Below are 15,935 nucleotides of genomic sequence, written 5' to 3'. Positions count from 1 at the left end.
AAAAACTCATCACGTTGTGGTACATGCGAATCGCACATGTGTGAAAATCACGTTAGGTTGCACGCACACGGACAAGATGTCTGTCTGTTTTTCGGATTGAAAACTCAGTCTAAAAACCGTACGGTCTTAGCAGCCGCTGAATGGATGTGCGCACGCGGAACGTCAGAGGCAAAACATGGCAGCATGTCCTGATCTTGTCCAATTCTCCAACGAAAATAGCACATGTCCATGTGGGGTCCCATACAGCGGCCCGCGCACGGACAAAACGCCTGTGTGATGTCCAGTCCGAGTTCTGCCTGACAAGCTCAGGTCCCACGTACTCGTTACACAAGGAAAGAGTTACAAAGGTCAATAAAAAATATTTAATTAAAAAAGCTCGGGTGCAACTTTTTTTTCAGTTCGTGTGCAAGTAGCCAGAGGCGTAACTTGAAGCTCCCGGGCCCCGATGCAAAACTTCTAACAGGGCCCCCAACTATAAGGCTGGGTTCTCACAGGGCGGATTCTCGGTGGAAATCTCGCGCTTTGGCCGCAGCGAAAAGTACTCGAAAATCGCGGCGCTCGGGCGAAAAAGGGGTGTGGCCGAGTAGGTTCGCTCATCTCTAGCCATTATCTATTTATCTACAGGGGAGACTTTTCTCTCGGAACGAGAATCCAGGATAGAAAAAACACAGCAGCTTCTATTATTTGGGTGATAGCGACCGTTATTTTCTATGGGAGCAAAAAAAAAATGGCATCACATTCACGTGCAGAAGTCAGCTTTATGCGAGCGGGAAGAGATTTAAGATTTTTCCTATTGCAACGAGGTGCGATTTTAACGTGCGTGTACAGCAATGTGTTATCGGGCCGAGTTTCACGCATTCGCCCGCGTGAGCAGCATCGCCCTCGCCCGCGTGAGCAGCATCGCCCTCGCCCGCGTGAGCAGCACCGCGCTCGCCCGCGTGAGCAGCACCGCGCTCGCCCGCGTGAGCAGCATCGCGCTCGCCCGCGTGAGCAGCATCGCGCTCGCCCGCGTGAGCAGCATCGCACTCGCCCGCGTAAGCAGCATCGCACTCGCCCGCGTGAGCAGCATCGCACTCGCCCGCGTGAGCAGCATCGCACTAGCCCGCGTGAGCAGCATCGCACTCGCCCGCGTGAGCAGCATCGCACTCGCCCGCATTAGGAGCACCGCACTCGCCCGCGTGAGCAGCATCGCCCTCGCCCGCGTGAGCAGCATCGCACTCGCCCGCGTGAGCAGCATCGCACTCGCCCGCGTGAGCAGCATCGCACTCGCCCGCGTGAGCAGCACCGCACTCGCCCGCGTGAGCAGCATCGCACTCGCCCGCGTGAGCAGCATCGCACTAGCCCGCGTGAGCAGCATCGCACTCGCCCGCGTGAGCAGCATCGCACTAGCCCGCGTGAGCAGCATCGCACTCGCCCGCGTGAGCAGCATCGCACTCGCCCGCATTAGGAGCACCGCACTCGCCCGCGTGAGCAGCATCGCCCTCGCCCGCGTGAGCAGCATCGCACTCGCCCGCGTGAGCAGCATCGCACTCGCCCGCGTGAGCAGCATCGCACTCGCCCGCGTGAGCAGCACCGCACTCGCCCGCGTGAGCAGCATCGCACTCGCCCGCGTGAGCAGCATCGCACTAGCCCGCGTGAGCAGCATCGCACTAGCCCGCGTGAGCAGCATCGCACTCGCCCGTTTGAGCAGCATCACACTCGCCCGTGTGAGCAGCACCGCGCTCGCCCGCGTGAGCAGCACCGCGCTCGCCCGCGTGAGCAGCACCGCGCTCGCCCGCGTGAGCAGCATCGCACCCGCCCCGCGTGAGCAGTATCGCACTCGCCCGTGTGAGCAGTATCGCTCTCGCCCATGTGGATGCTCCCTGTTTCCTGGCTCCAGATATAAAGTCTGTATTGTCCTTAAACGCCCTCTAGATGTTGTTTGTGTGTTTTGCATAGGGGTCTGCAGCCCCAGGACCCCGCGGACACCATGGCTGCTCCCCCCGGTTTCCCCCTAGGTGACAACTACCCTGATTATCAGGGGCGATCTTGTTGCTGATGATTCCGATGACTAGGATACATTTGGGAATATCTGATGTCCTTGGATGTCAGGGATCTGCTAAGTAGCAGAATAGTGTGAATGTGACACCAATGCTGCCTCAGGCGGCAGACGTCCTCTCCTCTCCTTCAGACAATCCCCCACATTACCCTTCTGCATTCCTCCTAAGCGATTCCTCCGCGTTTCCCTCTTGCGTCTCCAGCGCGCTCTTCGGGGCTCTTCTTTGATAAACGTTCTCTTCTCACTATTCCAGAGGTGAAGCCTTCTGTTGGCATGCGGATTGCTTCCGAGCTGTATGGTGGATACACCCAACGGCCCCTTTATTAGCCCCCACCAATGGCGCGTTGGGCTCCTTCGGCCTTCAGATCCGCAGCAGTTCGTCGTGGTGTAGATCCCACTGGTTCTGCAGGAATACCGGCCCCTGCGGACAGGAAGCTTCTTGTAGTTGCCGCAGATTAGATGGCGGTTCTGACATGATCTGACCCAGCTGACAGGAAGGGGTCAGCGATTCATGCTGCTTGTGCCAGATTCTGCCCACCCATAAGCATCAGAATCGCCCTCTAATCTACGTATTAACCCTTTCACTGCCCAGGACATATACTTATGGCACGGGGTGTGTATGGATCCAGAGCCGATCCTGCTCCATACTAGGCGGGTGTCGGTTGTCTTTGACAGCTGACACCTGCGATCAGCGCTCACACTGATTACAGCTGTTAACTATTTAAATGCCACTGTCAATTCTGAAAGTGGTATATATATCCCTTGATTGGCATTTGGTGTTCCCAAACAACCCCCTTGCGATGAGATTGCGAGGGGCCGTTCAGTTGTCATGGCAACACAGAACCTCCTAAAGGCCCCCCAGGCCTGCCATAATTGACTGCCTATGAAGTCGGGCCAGATAGACTGCGGTATAATGCAATACTATAGTATTGCATTATACTGTATGAGCGATCAAACTATTGCAAGTTTATGTCCCCTGTGAGGACTAAGGAAAAAATAAAAGTAGGAAGAAAGAAAAGTTTCTTTTTTCATTATTTAAAAAAAATAAAGGATATTAAAAGTTTACCCGCTGACCATATTTTAAATAAAAAAAATAATCCTCTTTGGTTATCCCGCACCCATAAAAGTCTGATCTATTAAAAGAACACATTATTTGGCCAGTGTCCGCTGTTTTTAGTCGCCTGTCTCCAAGAAAAAATGTGATAAAAAATGATCAATTTATTTTTGTAAATGACTGAAAGTAATTCGACGAATAAAGCTAAATACATTTTGTATTGTTGTAATTGACACATAGAATAAAGTTATTAATATGTCATTTTGATCGCAGTGTGTGCGCTGTAGACCCCCCAACCAAAGATGGTGAAACTGGATTTTTTTCCATTTCACGCCCCCTTAAATACCACCAAAGTCCTCAGACGGCGATGTTCATATAAAAACAAAAGAGCTATAATTTTTGGAAAGTTCGTAGGAGAAACTAAAAATCGAAATAAAGAAATGGTCTGCATCCTGTGGGGCTTAAAAAAAAACCACTCGTTTAGGTCTACGACAATATGGCCGCCTCCGGGCACATGACGCAGCCCTCTTATCATCCTCTCCACGCTTGGCTTTTGCGTCAGCCTGACGTCAAAGGAGCAAAGCATGTCGGGAGATGTAGTCAGTCAGTGCTGCGCGAGCGCTCACATCTCCGGGCGCTGCCGGGGCAACGGCTCTCACTGTCTCGCTGTGTGATTGGCTGCTCGCCAAGGGGCGGAGCTGCGGGGGACAAGAGACTCTCCGGGCTTGTGAGGGGGTCAGAAAGGTGTCCTCGGAGGGACTGACGGAGGGAGCGTGGCGAGGCCCCTGCTGAGTGAGTACCGGGGCCTTCCTGTGTGCGCCGGCGGGGCGCTAGCGGAGCTCTGCCTTCTGTACTGGAGCCCCTATTCTGCAGCTATCACATGTAATCCCCTGCTGTGCCCAGCAGCTCCAGAGGGGGCGTCACCCTCAGCTACAGGAGAAAATAAAGGCCCTGCATGTCATGTAGGTGTCAGCCGTGACCTGGCCAGCTGCTGGGAACTACAACTCCCAGCATGCCCCTTGTTGTAGTAGTGCAACAGGTATCACAGCACAGCACTGAGCAGGGGCAGCGTCCCCATAGCTGCCTGTAGGTGTGGCACTACAAGTCCCAGCCGCTCCATCCTGGGCTGCCTGCATGGAGGAGGGAAGGATGAGTAATAAGCTGATTATTACGCTACGGCTGCTCTAATATTGCCCAATGCTACTGATTTCTCTCTGACCCACAAAACGCCTTTATGAGTCGATCATCACAAGACGTTCACTTTCTGAATAGCTGTCTTGGAATTTTGGCTTTCTGGAAGATGTTTATCGGCATCATGTGACCTCGCGGATCGTCCTCGGCGCTAATCAGATGTTGGGTTTTTTTTTTTTTTTTTGTTACAACTCATGGTGTGGGGTTAATAACGCAATGTTAATGAATTGCGCTCTTACGGTCGCGGCGATTAACTTTTTTTTTTTTTTTTTTGATCCATCTAGCTTGATTAATTAAGTGCAAAGGGTCGAAACGCAATCGTCATTTTTTGCTATGGGAGAATAAAGTTTTTACAACTTTTTGCACCCGCCGCGTTCTCATGGCTTTGGGTGATCCTGTGGATATCCTTCATGTTCTGCTGCCGCATATTTTTTTATGTACTCACACCCTGGTTAGTCTAATTTTCTCTTTGGTCCCCCTAGGTGACTTGTACTACTGACTGTCTACAATATACTGCACTACTTCAGCATTGCACTGTATCATGTCTTACAGTCATTCTGCTTTAAGGGGAGCGGTCACCTGCCTATTGCTCCATGACCTGACTTGGGCCGAATGCCCACGGCCGGCTTGGATTCCGTATGCCAGGCTGCTGAGCTCTGCGCACCTCTCCGGACTCGTCATGTGGATGTGGCGGCGCACATGTGCGGTACAATGCCGTGTCGTTGCTAGGCGATGATGCAAATTCCACAACCTTTCCACATTGATGATTGCAGAACGTCCGCGGATCAGATGGCTTCCTTTGACTTCAATGGAAGCCGTCTGTGCGGAATCCACGCTGGAGTAGAACATATTGCGGTTTTATTCATTTCTTCCATCTGCAGTTGGTCTCCGCTCGTGGACACGGAAAAGCCCATTTCCATAGCATGTTTACGGTCGGTATTTGCTGCGGACGCTCCGGATGGACACTTAAGTCTGCGCAGCGGATGAAAATCAGACTCGATTCAGAGTCCATTTACTTGTGAAGCAGAGCGGGCAGGCCCCCAAGAAGTCAGAGTATCAGCCGGTGCGCAGACTTAGGGGGTGGGAATTAGGAAGCGGGCGAGTAGGAAAAATACACCCCGTCTCCCTGATACCTGCAATAACAGCACTGCAAGCCAGGCTATAAGGCTTTACACAGTGATGGGTTCCCTTTAATAGGAGATCCACGATGGGCCCCGGGCCCTCACATGTCTCCGGGCTTCTAGGGTAGCGGATCAGCACTCCACCATCTCCTCAGAAAAGACCGCGGGAGAGAAGCCTCTTGTACATAGGATGTATAGTAGTTATATTCTCGTATATAGGGGGCAGTATTATAGTAGTTATATTCTTGTACATAGTGGGCAGTATTATAGTAGTTATATTCTTGTACATAGGGGACAGTATTATAGCAGTTATATTCTTGTACATAGGGGGAGGCAGTATTATAGTAGTTATATTCTTGTACATAGGGGGCAGTATTATAGTAGTTATATTCTTGTACATGGGTGGCAGTATTATAGCAGTTATATTCTTGTACATAGGGGGCAGTATTATAGTAGTTATATTCTTGTACATAGGGGGCAGTATTATAGTAGTTATATTCTTGTACATAGGGGGCAGTATTATAGTAGTTATATTCTTGTACATAGGGGCAGTATTATAGTAGTTATATTCTTGTACATAGAAGCAGTATTATAGTAGTTATATTCTTGTACATAGGGGGCTGTATTATAGTAGTTATATTCTTGTACATAGGGGGCTGTATTATAGTAGTTATATTCTTGTACATAGGGGGCAGTATTATAGTAGTTATATTCTTGTACATGGGGGGGCAGTATTATAGTAGTTATATTCTTGTACATAGGGGGCTGTATTATAGTAGTTATATTCTTGTACATAGGGGGCAGTATTATAGTAGTTATATTCTTGTACATAGGGGGCAGTATTATAGTAGTTATATTCTTGTACATAGGGGGCAGTATTATAGTAGTTATATTCTTGTACATAGGGGGCAGCATTATAGTAGTTATATTCTTGTACATAGGGGGCAGTATTATAGTAGTTATATTCTTGCACATAGGGAGCAGCATTATAGTAGTTATATTCTTGTACATAGAGAGCAGTATTATAGTAGTTATATTCTTGTACATAGGGGGCAGTATTATAGTAGTAATATTCTTGTACATAGGGGGCAGTATTATAGTAGTTATATTCTTGTACATAGGGGGCAGTATTATAGTAGTTATATACTTGTACATAGGAGCAGTATTATAGTAGTTATATTCTTGTACATAGGGGGCAGTATTATAGTAGTTATATTCTTGTACATAGGGGGCAGTATTATAGTAGTTATATTCTTGTACATAGGGGGCAGTATTATAGTAGTTATATTCTTGTACATAGGAGGCAGTATTATAGTAGTTATATTCTTGTACATAGGGGGCAGTATTATAGTAGTTATATTCTTGTATATAGGAGGCAGTATTATAGTAGTTATATTCTTGTATATAGGAGGCCGTATTATAGTAGTTATATTCTTGTACATAGGAGGCAGTATTATAGTAGTTATATTCTTGTATATAGGAGGCCGTATTATAGTAGTTATATTCTTGTACATAGGAGGCAGTATTATAGTAGTTATATTCTTGTATATAGGAGGCTGTATTATAGTAGTTATATTCTTGTACATAGGAGGCAGTATTATAGTAGTTATATTCTTGCACATAGGGAGCAGCATTATAGTAGTTATATTCTTGTACATAGAGAGCAGTATTATAGTAGTAATATTCTTGTACATAGGGAGCAGCATTATAGTAGTTATATTCTTGTACATAGGGGGCAGTATTATAGTAGTTATATTCTTGCACATAGGGAGCAGCATTATAGTAGTTATATTCTTGTACATAGAGAGCAGTATTATAGTAGTAATATTCTTGTACATAGGGGGCAGTATTATAGTAGTTATATACTTGTACATAGGGGTAGTATTATAGTAGTTATATTCTTGTATATAGGAGGCAGTATTATAGTAGTTATATTCTTGTACATAGGAGGCAGTATTATAGTAGTTATATTCTTGTACATAGGAGGCAGTATTATAGTAGTTATATTCTTGTACATAGGGGGCAGTATTATAGTAGTTATATTCTTGTACATAGGAGGCAGTATTATAGTAGTTATATTCTTGTACATAGGGAGCAGTATCATAGTAGTTATATTCTTGTACATAGGGAGCAGTATTATAGTAGTTATATTCTTGTACATAGGGGGCAGTATTATAGTAGTTATATTCTTGTACATAGGGGGCAGTATTATAGTAGTTATATTCTTGTACATAGGGGGCAGTATTATAGTAGTTATATTCTTGTACATAGGGGGCAGTATTATAGTAGTTATATTCTTGTACATAGGGGGCAGTATTATAGTAGTTATATTCTTGTACATAGGGGGCAGTATTATAGTAGTTATATTCTTGTACATAGGGGGCAGTATTATAGTAGTTATATTCTTGTACATAGGGGGCAGTATTATAGTAGTTATATTCTTGTACATAGGGGGCAGTATTATAGTAGTTATATTCTTGTACATAGGGGGCAGTATTATAGTAGTTATATTCTTGTACATAGGGGGCAGTATTATAGTAGTTATATTCTTGTACATAGGGGGCAGTATTATAGTAGTTATATTCTTGTACATAGGGGGCAGTATTATAGTAGTTATATTCTTGTACATAGGGGGCAGTATTATAGTAGTTATATTCTTGTACATAGGGGGCAGTATTATAGTAGTTATATTCTTGTACATAGGGGGCAGTATTATAGTAGTTATATTCTTGTACATAGGGGGCAGTATTATAGTAGTTATATTCTTGTACATAGGGGGCAGTATTATAGTAGTTATATTCTTGTACATAGGGGGCAGTATTATAGTAGTTATATTCTTGTACATAGGGGGCAGTATTATAGTAGTTATATTCTTGTACATAGGGGGCAGTATTATAGTAGTTATATTCTTGTACATAGGGGGCAGTATTATAGTAGTTATATTCTTGTACATAGGGGGCAGTATTATAGTAGTTATATTCTTGTACATAGGGGGCAGTATTATAGTAGTTATATTCTTGTACATAGGGGGCAGTATTATAGTAGTTATATTCTTGTACATAGGGGGCAGTATTATAGTAGTTATATTCTTGTACATAGGGGGCAGTATTATAGTAGTTATATACTTGTACATAGTGGGCAGTATTATAGTAGTTATATTCTTGTACATAGGGGGCAGTATTATAGTAGTTATATACTTGTACATAGTGGGCAGTATTATAGCGGGTATATTCTTGTACACAAGGGGCAGTATTACAGCGGGTATATTCTTGTACACGGGGGGGGCAGTATTATAGCGGCTATAGTCTTGTACACGGGGGGGGCAGTATTATAGCGGCTATAGTCTTGTACACGGGGGGGCAGTATTATAGCGGCTATAGTTTTGTACACGGGGGGGCAGTATTATATGATGTCTCGATGATTTAAGTAGAATATCTCTGCAGGATATTGGAGGTCTTGATAAGTGACAGCCTCTCCAGTGATACAGAACGGCCCTGCTCGTCTGTCTCTTCCTCTTGTCTTATGCGTTGTATCACAGGTCCTGACTTTGGCCCCGGAAGTCTCTCCTTCTCCCTGATAGAGATTATGGAATTTCGGCTTTTCAGCCCGATGGGAGGAACACGTCTATTGAGATTCCGTTCCGCTGTGGGCTGGAGGTGTTCATTGTCTCTGGCTTTCTCTCTGGTCTTCATGTCTCCATCCATCTTTTGATGCTGTTGCTTTTCGTTCTCTCTGCAGATCTCCATGTGGATTTGCTGACCTCCAGCCTGGGGGACGCCATGTTCTTGCACTGGGAACCTTAGATCCCCGTCTCCCTGCTTCCATGTAGTGCCTCTCTCCCAGGACATATGTTCTCACTCCTGAAGATGGACGGAGGCAACAAGAACCTTGTGCAAAACTTCATATGCAAAAAACTCTCCCAGAAAGGCTTTAACCCGCGTTGCTGCAGTGATCCTGAGCCCGGCGTCCTGCTGAATGGAACCTCGCCGACCGCCGTGGCCCAAACCGCTGCCCCCCTGGACGATTCCGTGGCTGAAGATGTCCTGCAGGCATTGCTGGAGGCCTCAGAAGAGTTTGAGTTGAGGTATCGGAGGGCATTTAGTGACCTCACCTGCCAGCTCCACATCACCTTGGACACTGCGTACCAGAGCTTCGAGCAGGTGGTGCACGAGCTCTTCAGAGACGGCATAAACTGGGGGCGCGTCGTGGCCTTCTTCTCTTTTGGGGGGGCTCTGTGCTTCGAAAGTGCAAACAAGGAAATGGAAGTTCTGATACCTAGGATTATCGAGTGGATGGCCACCTACCTGGACACGGCTTTAGGACCATGGATACAAAGCAACGGAGGCTGGGTGAGCAATGGGCATGTGGGGGTGGATTAGTAGGGAGTTGGCATGGGTGAACAGTTGGCGGTTACGGTGGGTGAGTAGTTGCTTAGGTTATGGCACGGAGAATTGGGCAGGAATCTCTCACCATAGAAAGAAGAGAGTCCACAGCGGAAACGGCGATACAATTGACATGTCGCGGATCTGAATTCCGCACCGCTTGTCCGCAGCGTGTGAACGCGATTTGTCCACTTTGCTGATTGGTCTCAGGTTTAAGAATGCATGCGGAACTTCTGTACAGAAAGTCCATGATGACTCCGCCTCATGGGAACCCACCCTCACTGCTTTGATCTTCACCGATCCGGAGATTTTGCACCACCGCTCCGTTCACTTCAGTGTTACCACCAGAGATAGCCAGGTGCTTGAACTTGGCAATCTCCGGCGGTGTCGTTGAAGTGAATGGCGCGTCGGTTCGCATGCACGGTCACTGCTGGCGTCATTTTTGGACATGCTAGTCGTGACGGAAGAACACCCTTATTAAAGGGGATGTGCCAGAACTAGAAGTTATCCCCTATCTACAGGATTGGGGATAACTTGCTGATCCGTGAGGGTCTCACCACTGACGCCACCACGGATGCTGAGAACAGAGGTCTCATGTCCCCCTCTTCTCGTCACTACGGGAACGCATCTCCCACCCGCAGTGACTGACGTCTCACTGAAGGGGGCGCTGGCTGAGCATGCAGGTCAGCGCTCCATTCATTTCAATGGGACTGACAAACAGCCAAGTGGCAGACGCTCGGGTATCTCCACAATCCCACTGAAAACTGATGCAGCGGCAGCGCGCCTGCAGACCGTCTCTCCATTCTTGCTCCTCCTCACTGTTTGGGGTGCAGTGAGCAGGATGGGGCTTCCATTCTCAGCAGGTTATCCCTTATCCTGTGGGTATTCTGTGGATAACTTGAAATTCTGGTACAACCCCTTTATGTCACTTTAATCACATAATCCCTTCATCAGTCCGGCTCAGCGAGTGTTACCTGACAAGGAGCCAAAGACTCCACTTCTCTGTTTACCTGGCAGCGTATTGGCTAAGGGCGCTCGCCAGCAGATGGCATGATGTGGAGAGTCACTACCCGCCGCCGACGGGGCAAGCAGATTGATTTATTCATGTTCCTCATACCTGTTGGGGAAGTTTGATGGGGAGAGTCTAAGTTTCCCATTCATTAAATATATTCTTGTTTTACACTCTGGTCATTGCATTTATGAGCGCCCCCTGCTGCCGCCTGCAGTTGTGTGTTTTTTTTAGTTTTTTTTTAGTTTTTATGCATGGCATTAAGGGATTGCACCACAATTACAAGTTATACCCCATCTACAGGATGGGGAATAGCGTGCTGATCAGTGGGGGTCTCACCACTCAGACCACCACTGATCTTCACAGCGGAACTTCCGTGTCCTGTCCTCCTGTCACTGTGAGGCTCGGCGCGAAACTCGTGTGTTGTTGCGAGACGCACAAAATTTACGCAGATATGAACTGGAGTTTTGTGCGTCTGCAGCTCTGGATGTGACTACTGTATAGCGGTGCTTTTACACAATTGGCTGAAGAATCGCTCCAAGCACATTTTAAGTGCTAGTTGTCCCTATAAATGCAGAAGCTGACGGAGTACTGAGCGGGCAATCACTCGTTAGTCGTACCGCCTCACTGAAACGACTAGTCAGCGACTTCTCTAAACAGACATTCGCTCTGCCTGTTCACAGTGAATGGAGATGGGCGGAAGGAATCTCCAGCGCGCTCCACCGCCAGACGCCGAACGACTGTTGGGCAAGCACAGAAGTGCTAGTCGTCCCGTGTGACAGTAACCGAAGACGTAATGTAACCAAGTAAAGTGTTTGTAAAGTTACACAAGAGGGGAAGTGTTTGCAGTCGCTGCAGTGCCGGGCGCTCGGCCGGTCGGGGCTTTAGCATTGCTGCAGGCTTGTTGCTGGGTTGAGTAATGAATACTGACTAGTCAGTGAGCAATGCGAGGAATGTCATTGTCTTCTCTGCACCTCGCACCGGGGACACTCCTGAGAACATGACAGGGATTCATGCCTGGACTTACCCCGCCGCCGCGTGTCAACAGTCCTGGCCGAGGACATTCCAGCGGAGGGCGAGCTGCCAGATAACAGCGGCCGGGGAGGAAATCGCCTCCTGCCTTAATAGCCTGATGATCTTGGCGCAGACATCGGATAGAAAAAAAACCTAACTTTTCCTGCGTTCTAGGAGCTCGGCGCTGCTCGCATCTGATCGGCGCTGCATGCTGCAATATGGTGGATGCCTGGCGGACCTCTAGGGTCAGTGGAGTCTCTCGGGGGGCCGCCATTTCTATCAGTGGATGGACCATCATTCCATTTTCTTGCTTCGTCAAAGGAACAGTAAAACTGGATGCCGCGGTGCAAGTGTGAATTCCGCCTGCGGACTTGTCCACACATGGAAATCTGCGTCGGTCTTTCTGCCGCAGATTTGCATTGCAGTTAACTCAGGATTTGCGCACAAATTTGAAAAAATCCACAGCAAACTCTGCGCCGTATGTTGTGGATGTGGTGCAAATCTGCAGCCGAAGTGCAGATGTTGACAGAGATTTTGGCGCATGCTACCGTAGAGCGGGCACACGTCTGCATTGGGGGTTCCTGTTTTGTACAGAACCACCCGCGCCGGACTGACTCTAATGGGGTCCGTCCACTTTCCTCCCGGGTTTTGGACGGAAAAAAAAGTGTTGCATGCCGTGCTTTTCTCCCGGTATTTTCAGCCAGATCTGCAACGGAGCCTCTGATTGGAGGTTACGGCGCAGATGTGAAACCGGCTTTAGACTACTGGCATACGGACAATATTTCTCTCCAATTTTCAAAACGAAAAATTAGTTTGAGAATCGGACAAAAGTAGCGCCAATTTATCTGACTTTTACTAGAAAGGAAAGATGAGTTAAAAATTGCAGCATGTCCGATTCTCAGGTGAAAATGGCGCATGTGCGGGGTCCCGTACGTTGGACCGTACGCAGATGCCTTTTTTTTTTTTTTTCTCCACCCACCCGTGCCGCTGAGCCTTCAGCTTGAATTTCCATTAAAGTCAATGGGACACTTTACACTTTTTGGATGTGGATATATATATTTTTTTTAATGCGGAATCCACTACAAATCTGCGCCGACGTCCACCTTGTGAAGTTCACGTTCACATGGCGGATTCCACCGCTGAAATTTTGGCATGAAGTCTGTTTCTAAAATCTGCAGCTTCCTGCAGTGGATTTTGGCGCGGATCCACACGTGGTTTTAGTTCTGTCAATGGGCACAATCCGCTGGTGGAATTCTGATGTGGAAATGTGAAGTGGCGCGTCGCCTTCTGACGCAGAAACGTCTATTTCTTCTGCACAGATTCTGACACGACCTATTTAGAGACAGAATTCACATAGAAAATTGCGCAGGGCGTTCTGCCGCACGGCGCTTCCCTGAGGCTTCATTTGGGGCCTCTGATACAGATCCGTCCCGGAAAATGCCAGATGGAAGCTGGACAGACCCTTTTATAGTCAGGGGGGTCTCTTTGGTTTTCTCTTAGGGCAGATCGGTTCTTTGCAGCCCCCATGATAGAGGAGGAAAACGTAAACCAAATGCAGATGTGACGCGGGGCCATGGTTCCAGATACGGCGCAACATTCCCTCGCTCAGTCCAGTGTGAATGACAGATGGGTCCAAACCGGACCCCTCGCAGCGAAACGAAGCCCTAGCTGTTCCTACAATATGTGCGGCTTCCATTAGTAAGGTGGTCTTGCACATTGGGCTGAGCTGGGGGGATGGGATTAGAGACCCCAGTATTTTGGCCATCCCTGGGGTATAGGTGAGAATATACGTCCCGAGGAGTGAAGGGGTTAATGGCAGGGGTGACCACCTAACCGTGTAGGAGGTGTCCACGTTAATTGGCATCAGTGAGGGATGATTCACAGACTCGTTGTCTCCCATATTTCGGCCCTGGACATTGGTGTTTTATCATCTCCTCTTCCTTCCCCACAGGAAGCTTTCGTCAGCCTTTATGGAAGCGACGCCGCGGCCAAAACCCGAAAGAGCCAGGAACGCTTCGGGAAGTGGCTGCTCACTGGAGTGTCGCTGGCCGGAGTCGCCCTGTTGGCCTCCTACGTCCTCCGCAGATAGACCGCCACAGACCGGAGCGGATGAAGCTGGGGGGGAGGCAGAGTTTTCAATGTTGACCCTTGGTTAAGAATGTTTTATCCCACCTCATGGTGCGGGATGTCACAGTGAGGAGCACAGATCCCACATCGTTGGGACTCCTGCGGACGGACTTCTCGTTAGTTTGTTTTTAAGTTTCTTTTCTTCAGATTTGTTATCTGTATCAGAATAAACACGTTTTTCTTGTTTTCTCCCCTTTCTTTGCTGGAAGCCGCTGCGTTTTCTTGTTCTGGATGTTGGAGACATTGCTGCATGATTGATCCACAATGCAAGTCCTGGGAGTCCTATAACGTTATAACAAGGTCCAACGTCCTTCACCGTGTAGTTATGGGGTCTTCTACCTCATTCATCACCTGTGCATCTCAAGGTAACAGATGGCAGACCCTCGCTGTATGAGGTGGAGAGCAGGGGCGTTCAGTTGCCACTCCCTCTGGGCATCTTCAGCTGCTCAAGACGGGGTTTGGTAAATATGAACAACTCCTTTTGATCTTAAAGGGGTTTTCCAGTTGCAAACTATTTACGGCCTATGCATATTCTACTGCAGTGACCCGGTTTGGTAGTACAGATCAAGTTGAAGTGAATGAGAGCTTGCCTGCAATACTAAGCTTGGCCACTGCAGTGCGAACGGAGCTGTCTGCTTCCTGCAAAATCTGCTTGGTGTACAGCAAATAGCTGTACGGAGTGTTTCCAGGTGGCATGCCCCCACCAATTTGCTGTTGACGGCCTATCCTGTGGATAGGTCATCAGTAGTTTACAACTGGACAACCCCTTTTAAGACTGAGGCTACGTGGGGACTTTGACCAGGTCAGACTAGTAAATATTACAGTGCAGCCGTGGGATCTCTTAATCTAATGGAAGTCAATGCAGGTCTCATTGCGGGTCGAAGTTGCTGCATCTCACAGGTCACAAGAAGTCCAGTAAAGTTGGAGCTCTTGCAGTCAGTGAGTCGCAGTGACGGTCGACGGCAAATCGCACCACAAGCCACATTGACTTACGTTATATTAGCAGATTGCAGGTTTACACTACCATTTTCGGTTGTGACCAACTTGCTGCATGTCCCTGGCCTAAAGGCTATGAGAGCGAGCGGTTTGGTTTTTAGGGTTTGTTCACACGCAGCAGATCTTCTGCTTTGGAAAATTTCCATCATTTGCGCTATGTGTTACCGCAGCCTTGGGCCGCCCTCACTTACGCAAAGCGCTGTGATTTCTGATGCGTCACTGTGCCGCGATTTTACTTTTTTGGCCACAGCTCCTTGCGGCTGACAGCAGTGTGTTGTAGCGCACTCCATCATTGTGGTCAAAAATTGCGGCGCTGGAAAGTGCTGTCCAGCGCCGTGATGGAGCGCATTTTTTATTTTAATGGGAGCGTTATACAGCTGAACCCAAACTGATCGCGTAGTTCCCACCCTGGATAACCCCTTTTAAAGGGGTATTTTGGTTTTTAACTGATGACCTATCTCCTGGATCTGTCATCCGTAGTTGAGGGACTGAGGTCCGGCTCTTGGGACCCTTATCTATAAGCTGATGCTTCGGCCCATTGCACTCTGCAGCCGGCCAGACATGGTCATCAATGGTCAGAAGGAGCGCCGGTGTCTCTCCCCCATTAAATCAATGAGGGCGCTGCGCAGCTTCCTGCTCATCTCATGGTCAGGAGGTTGCATGTGTAGGAGCAGGGCGGAGCTCCCTCTGACCGTTGATGACTATGTCCGGCCCACTGCACTGACGGCTACCTGATCAGCTGATGGATGAGGGAATAAGCCATCAGTTAAAAATGATTGGAGTATCCCTTTAATTCCCTTTTGTGAGTTGGCTTCCCAGCTGAGAGTGCGGGAACCTATAGAGGTCAGCTGATGTCACCAGGGGAAGTAACTGGGCAACCATATAATCCATGGTATGGTCTAGTCTCCTAGCAGGAGGGGGTCTCGGGCAGTGGAATGACAACCCCCATATGATGCATGCAACGGCTGGGGGTTGTTAGATGAGAGAAATGTGGTGATTGGCC

At 48.1% G+C, this 15,935-nt stretch overlaps 1 protein-coding gene across 1 annotated transcript; it reads left to right on the top strand.

Moving 5' to 3' along the window:
• Positions 1-3,690: 3,690 nt before the first annotated feature.
• BCL2L1 (BCL2 like 1) lies at positions 3,691-14,133 on the top strand. The gene is made up of 3 exons (XM_066587424.1): positions 3,691-3,884; positions 9,143-9,753; positions 13,761-14,133. Exons 2-3 carry the CDS (start codon positions 9,253-9,255, stop codon positions 13,896-13,898), a joined length of 639 nt encoding a protein of 212 aa, XP_066443521.1. The 5' UTR covers positions 3,691-3,884; positions 9,143-9,252; the 3' UTR covers positions 13,899-14,133.
• The last annotated feature ends 1,802 nt before the right edge of the window (positions 14,134-15,935 follow it).

This window comes from Eleutherodactylus coqui, chromosome 13, assembly GCF_035609145.1.
Source record: "Eleutherodactylus coqui strain aEleCoq1 chromosome 13, aEleCoq1.hap1, whole genome shotgun sequence".
NCBI classification, from domain to species: Eukaryota; Metazoa; Chordata; class Amphibia; order Anura; family Eleutherodactylidae; genus Eleutherodactylus; species Eleutherodactylus coqui.
Note: the sequence above shows the minus strand (reverse complement) of the source record. Positions and strands in the feature narration are given on the sequence as shown.

What these genes read in the sequence shown, in the direction of transcription:
- BCL2L1 (XM_066587424.1), top strand. Translation starts at nt 9,253, where the DNA reads ATGTTCTCACTCCTGAAGATGGACGGAGGCAACAAGAACCTTGTGCAA. An exon ending in TACAAAGCAACGGAGGCTGG is followed by an intron (nt 9,754 to 13,760) that starts GTGAGCAATGGG and finishes CCTTCCCCACAG; the next exon opens with GAAGCTTTCGTCAGCCTTTA.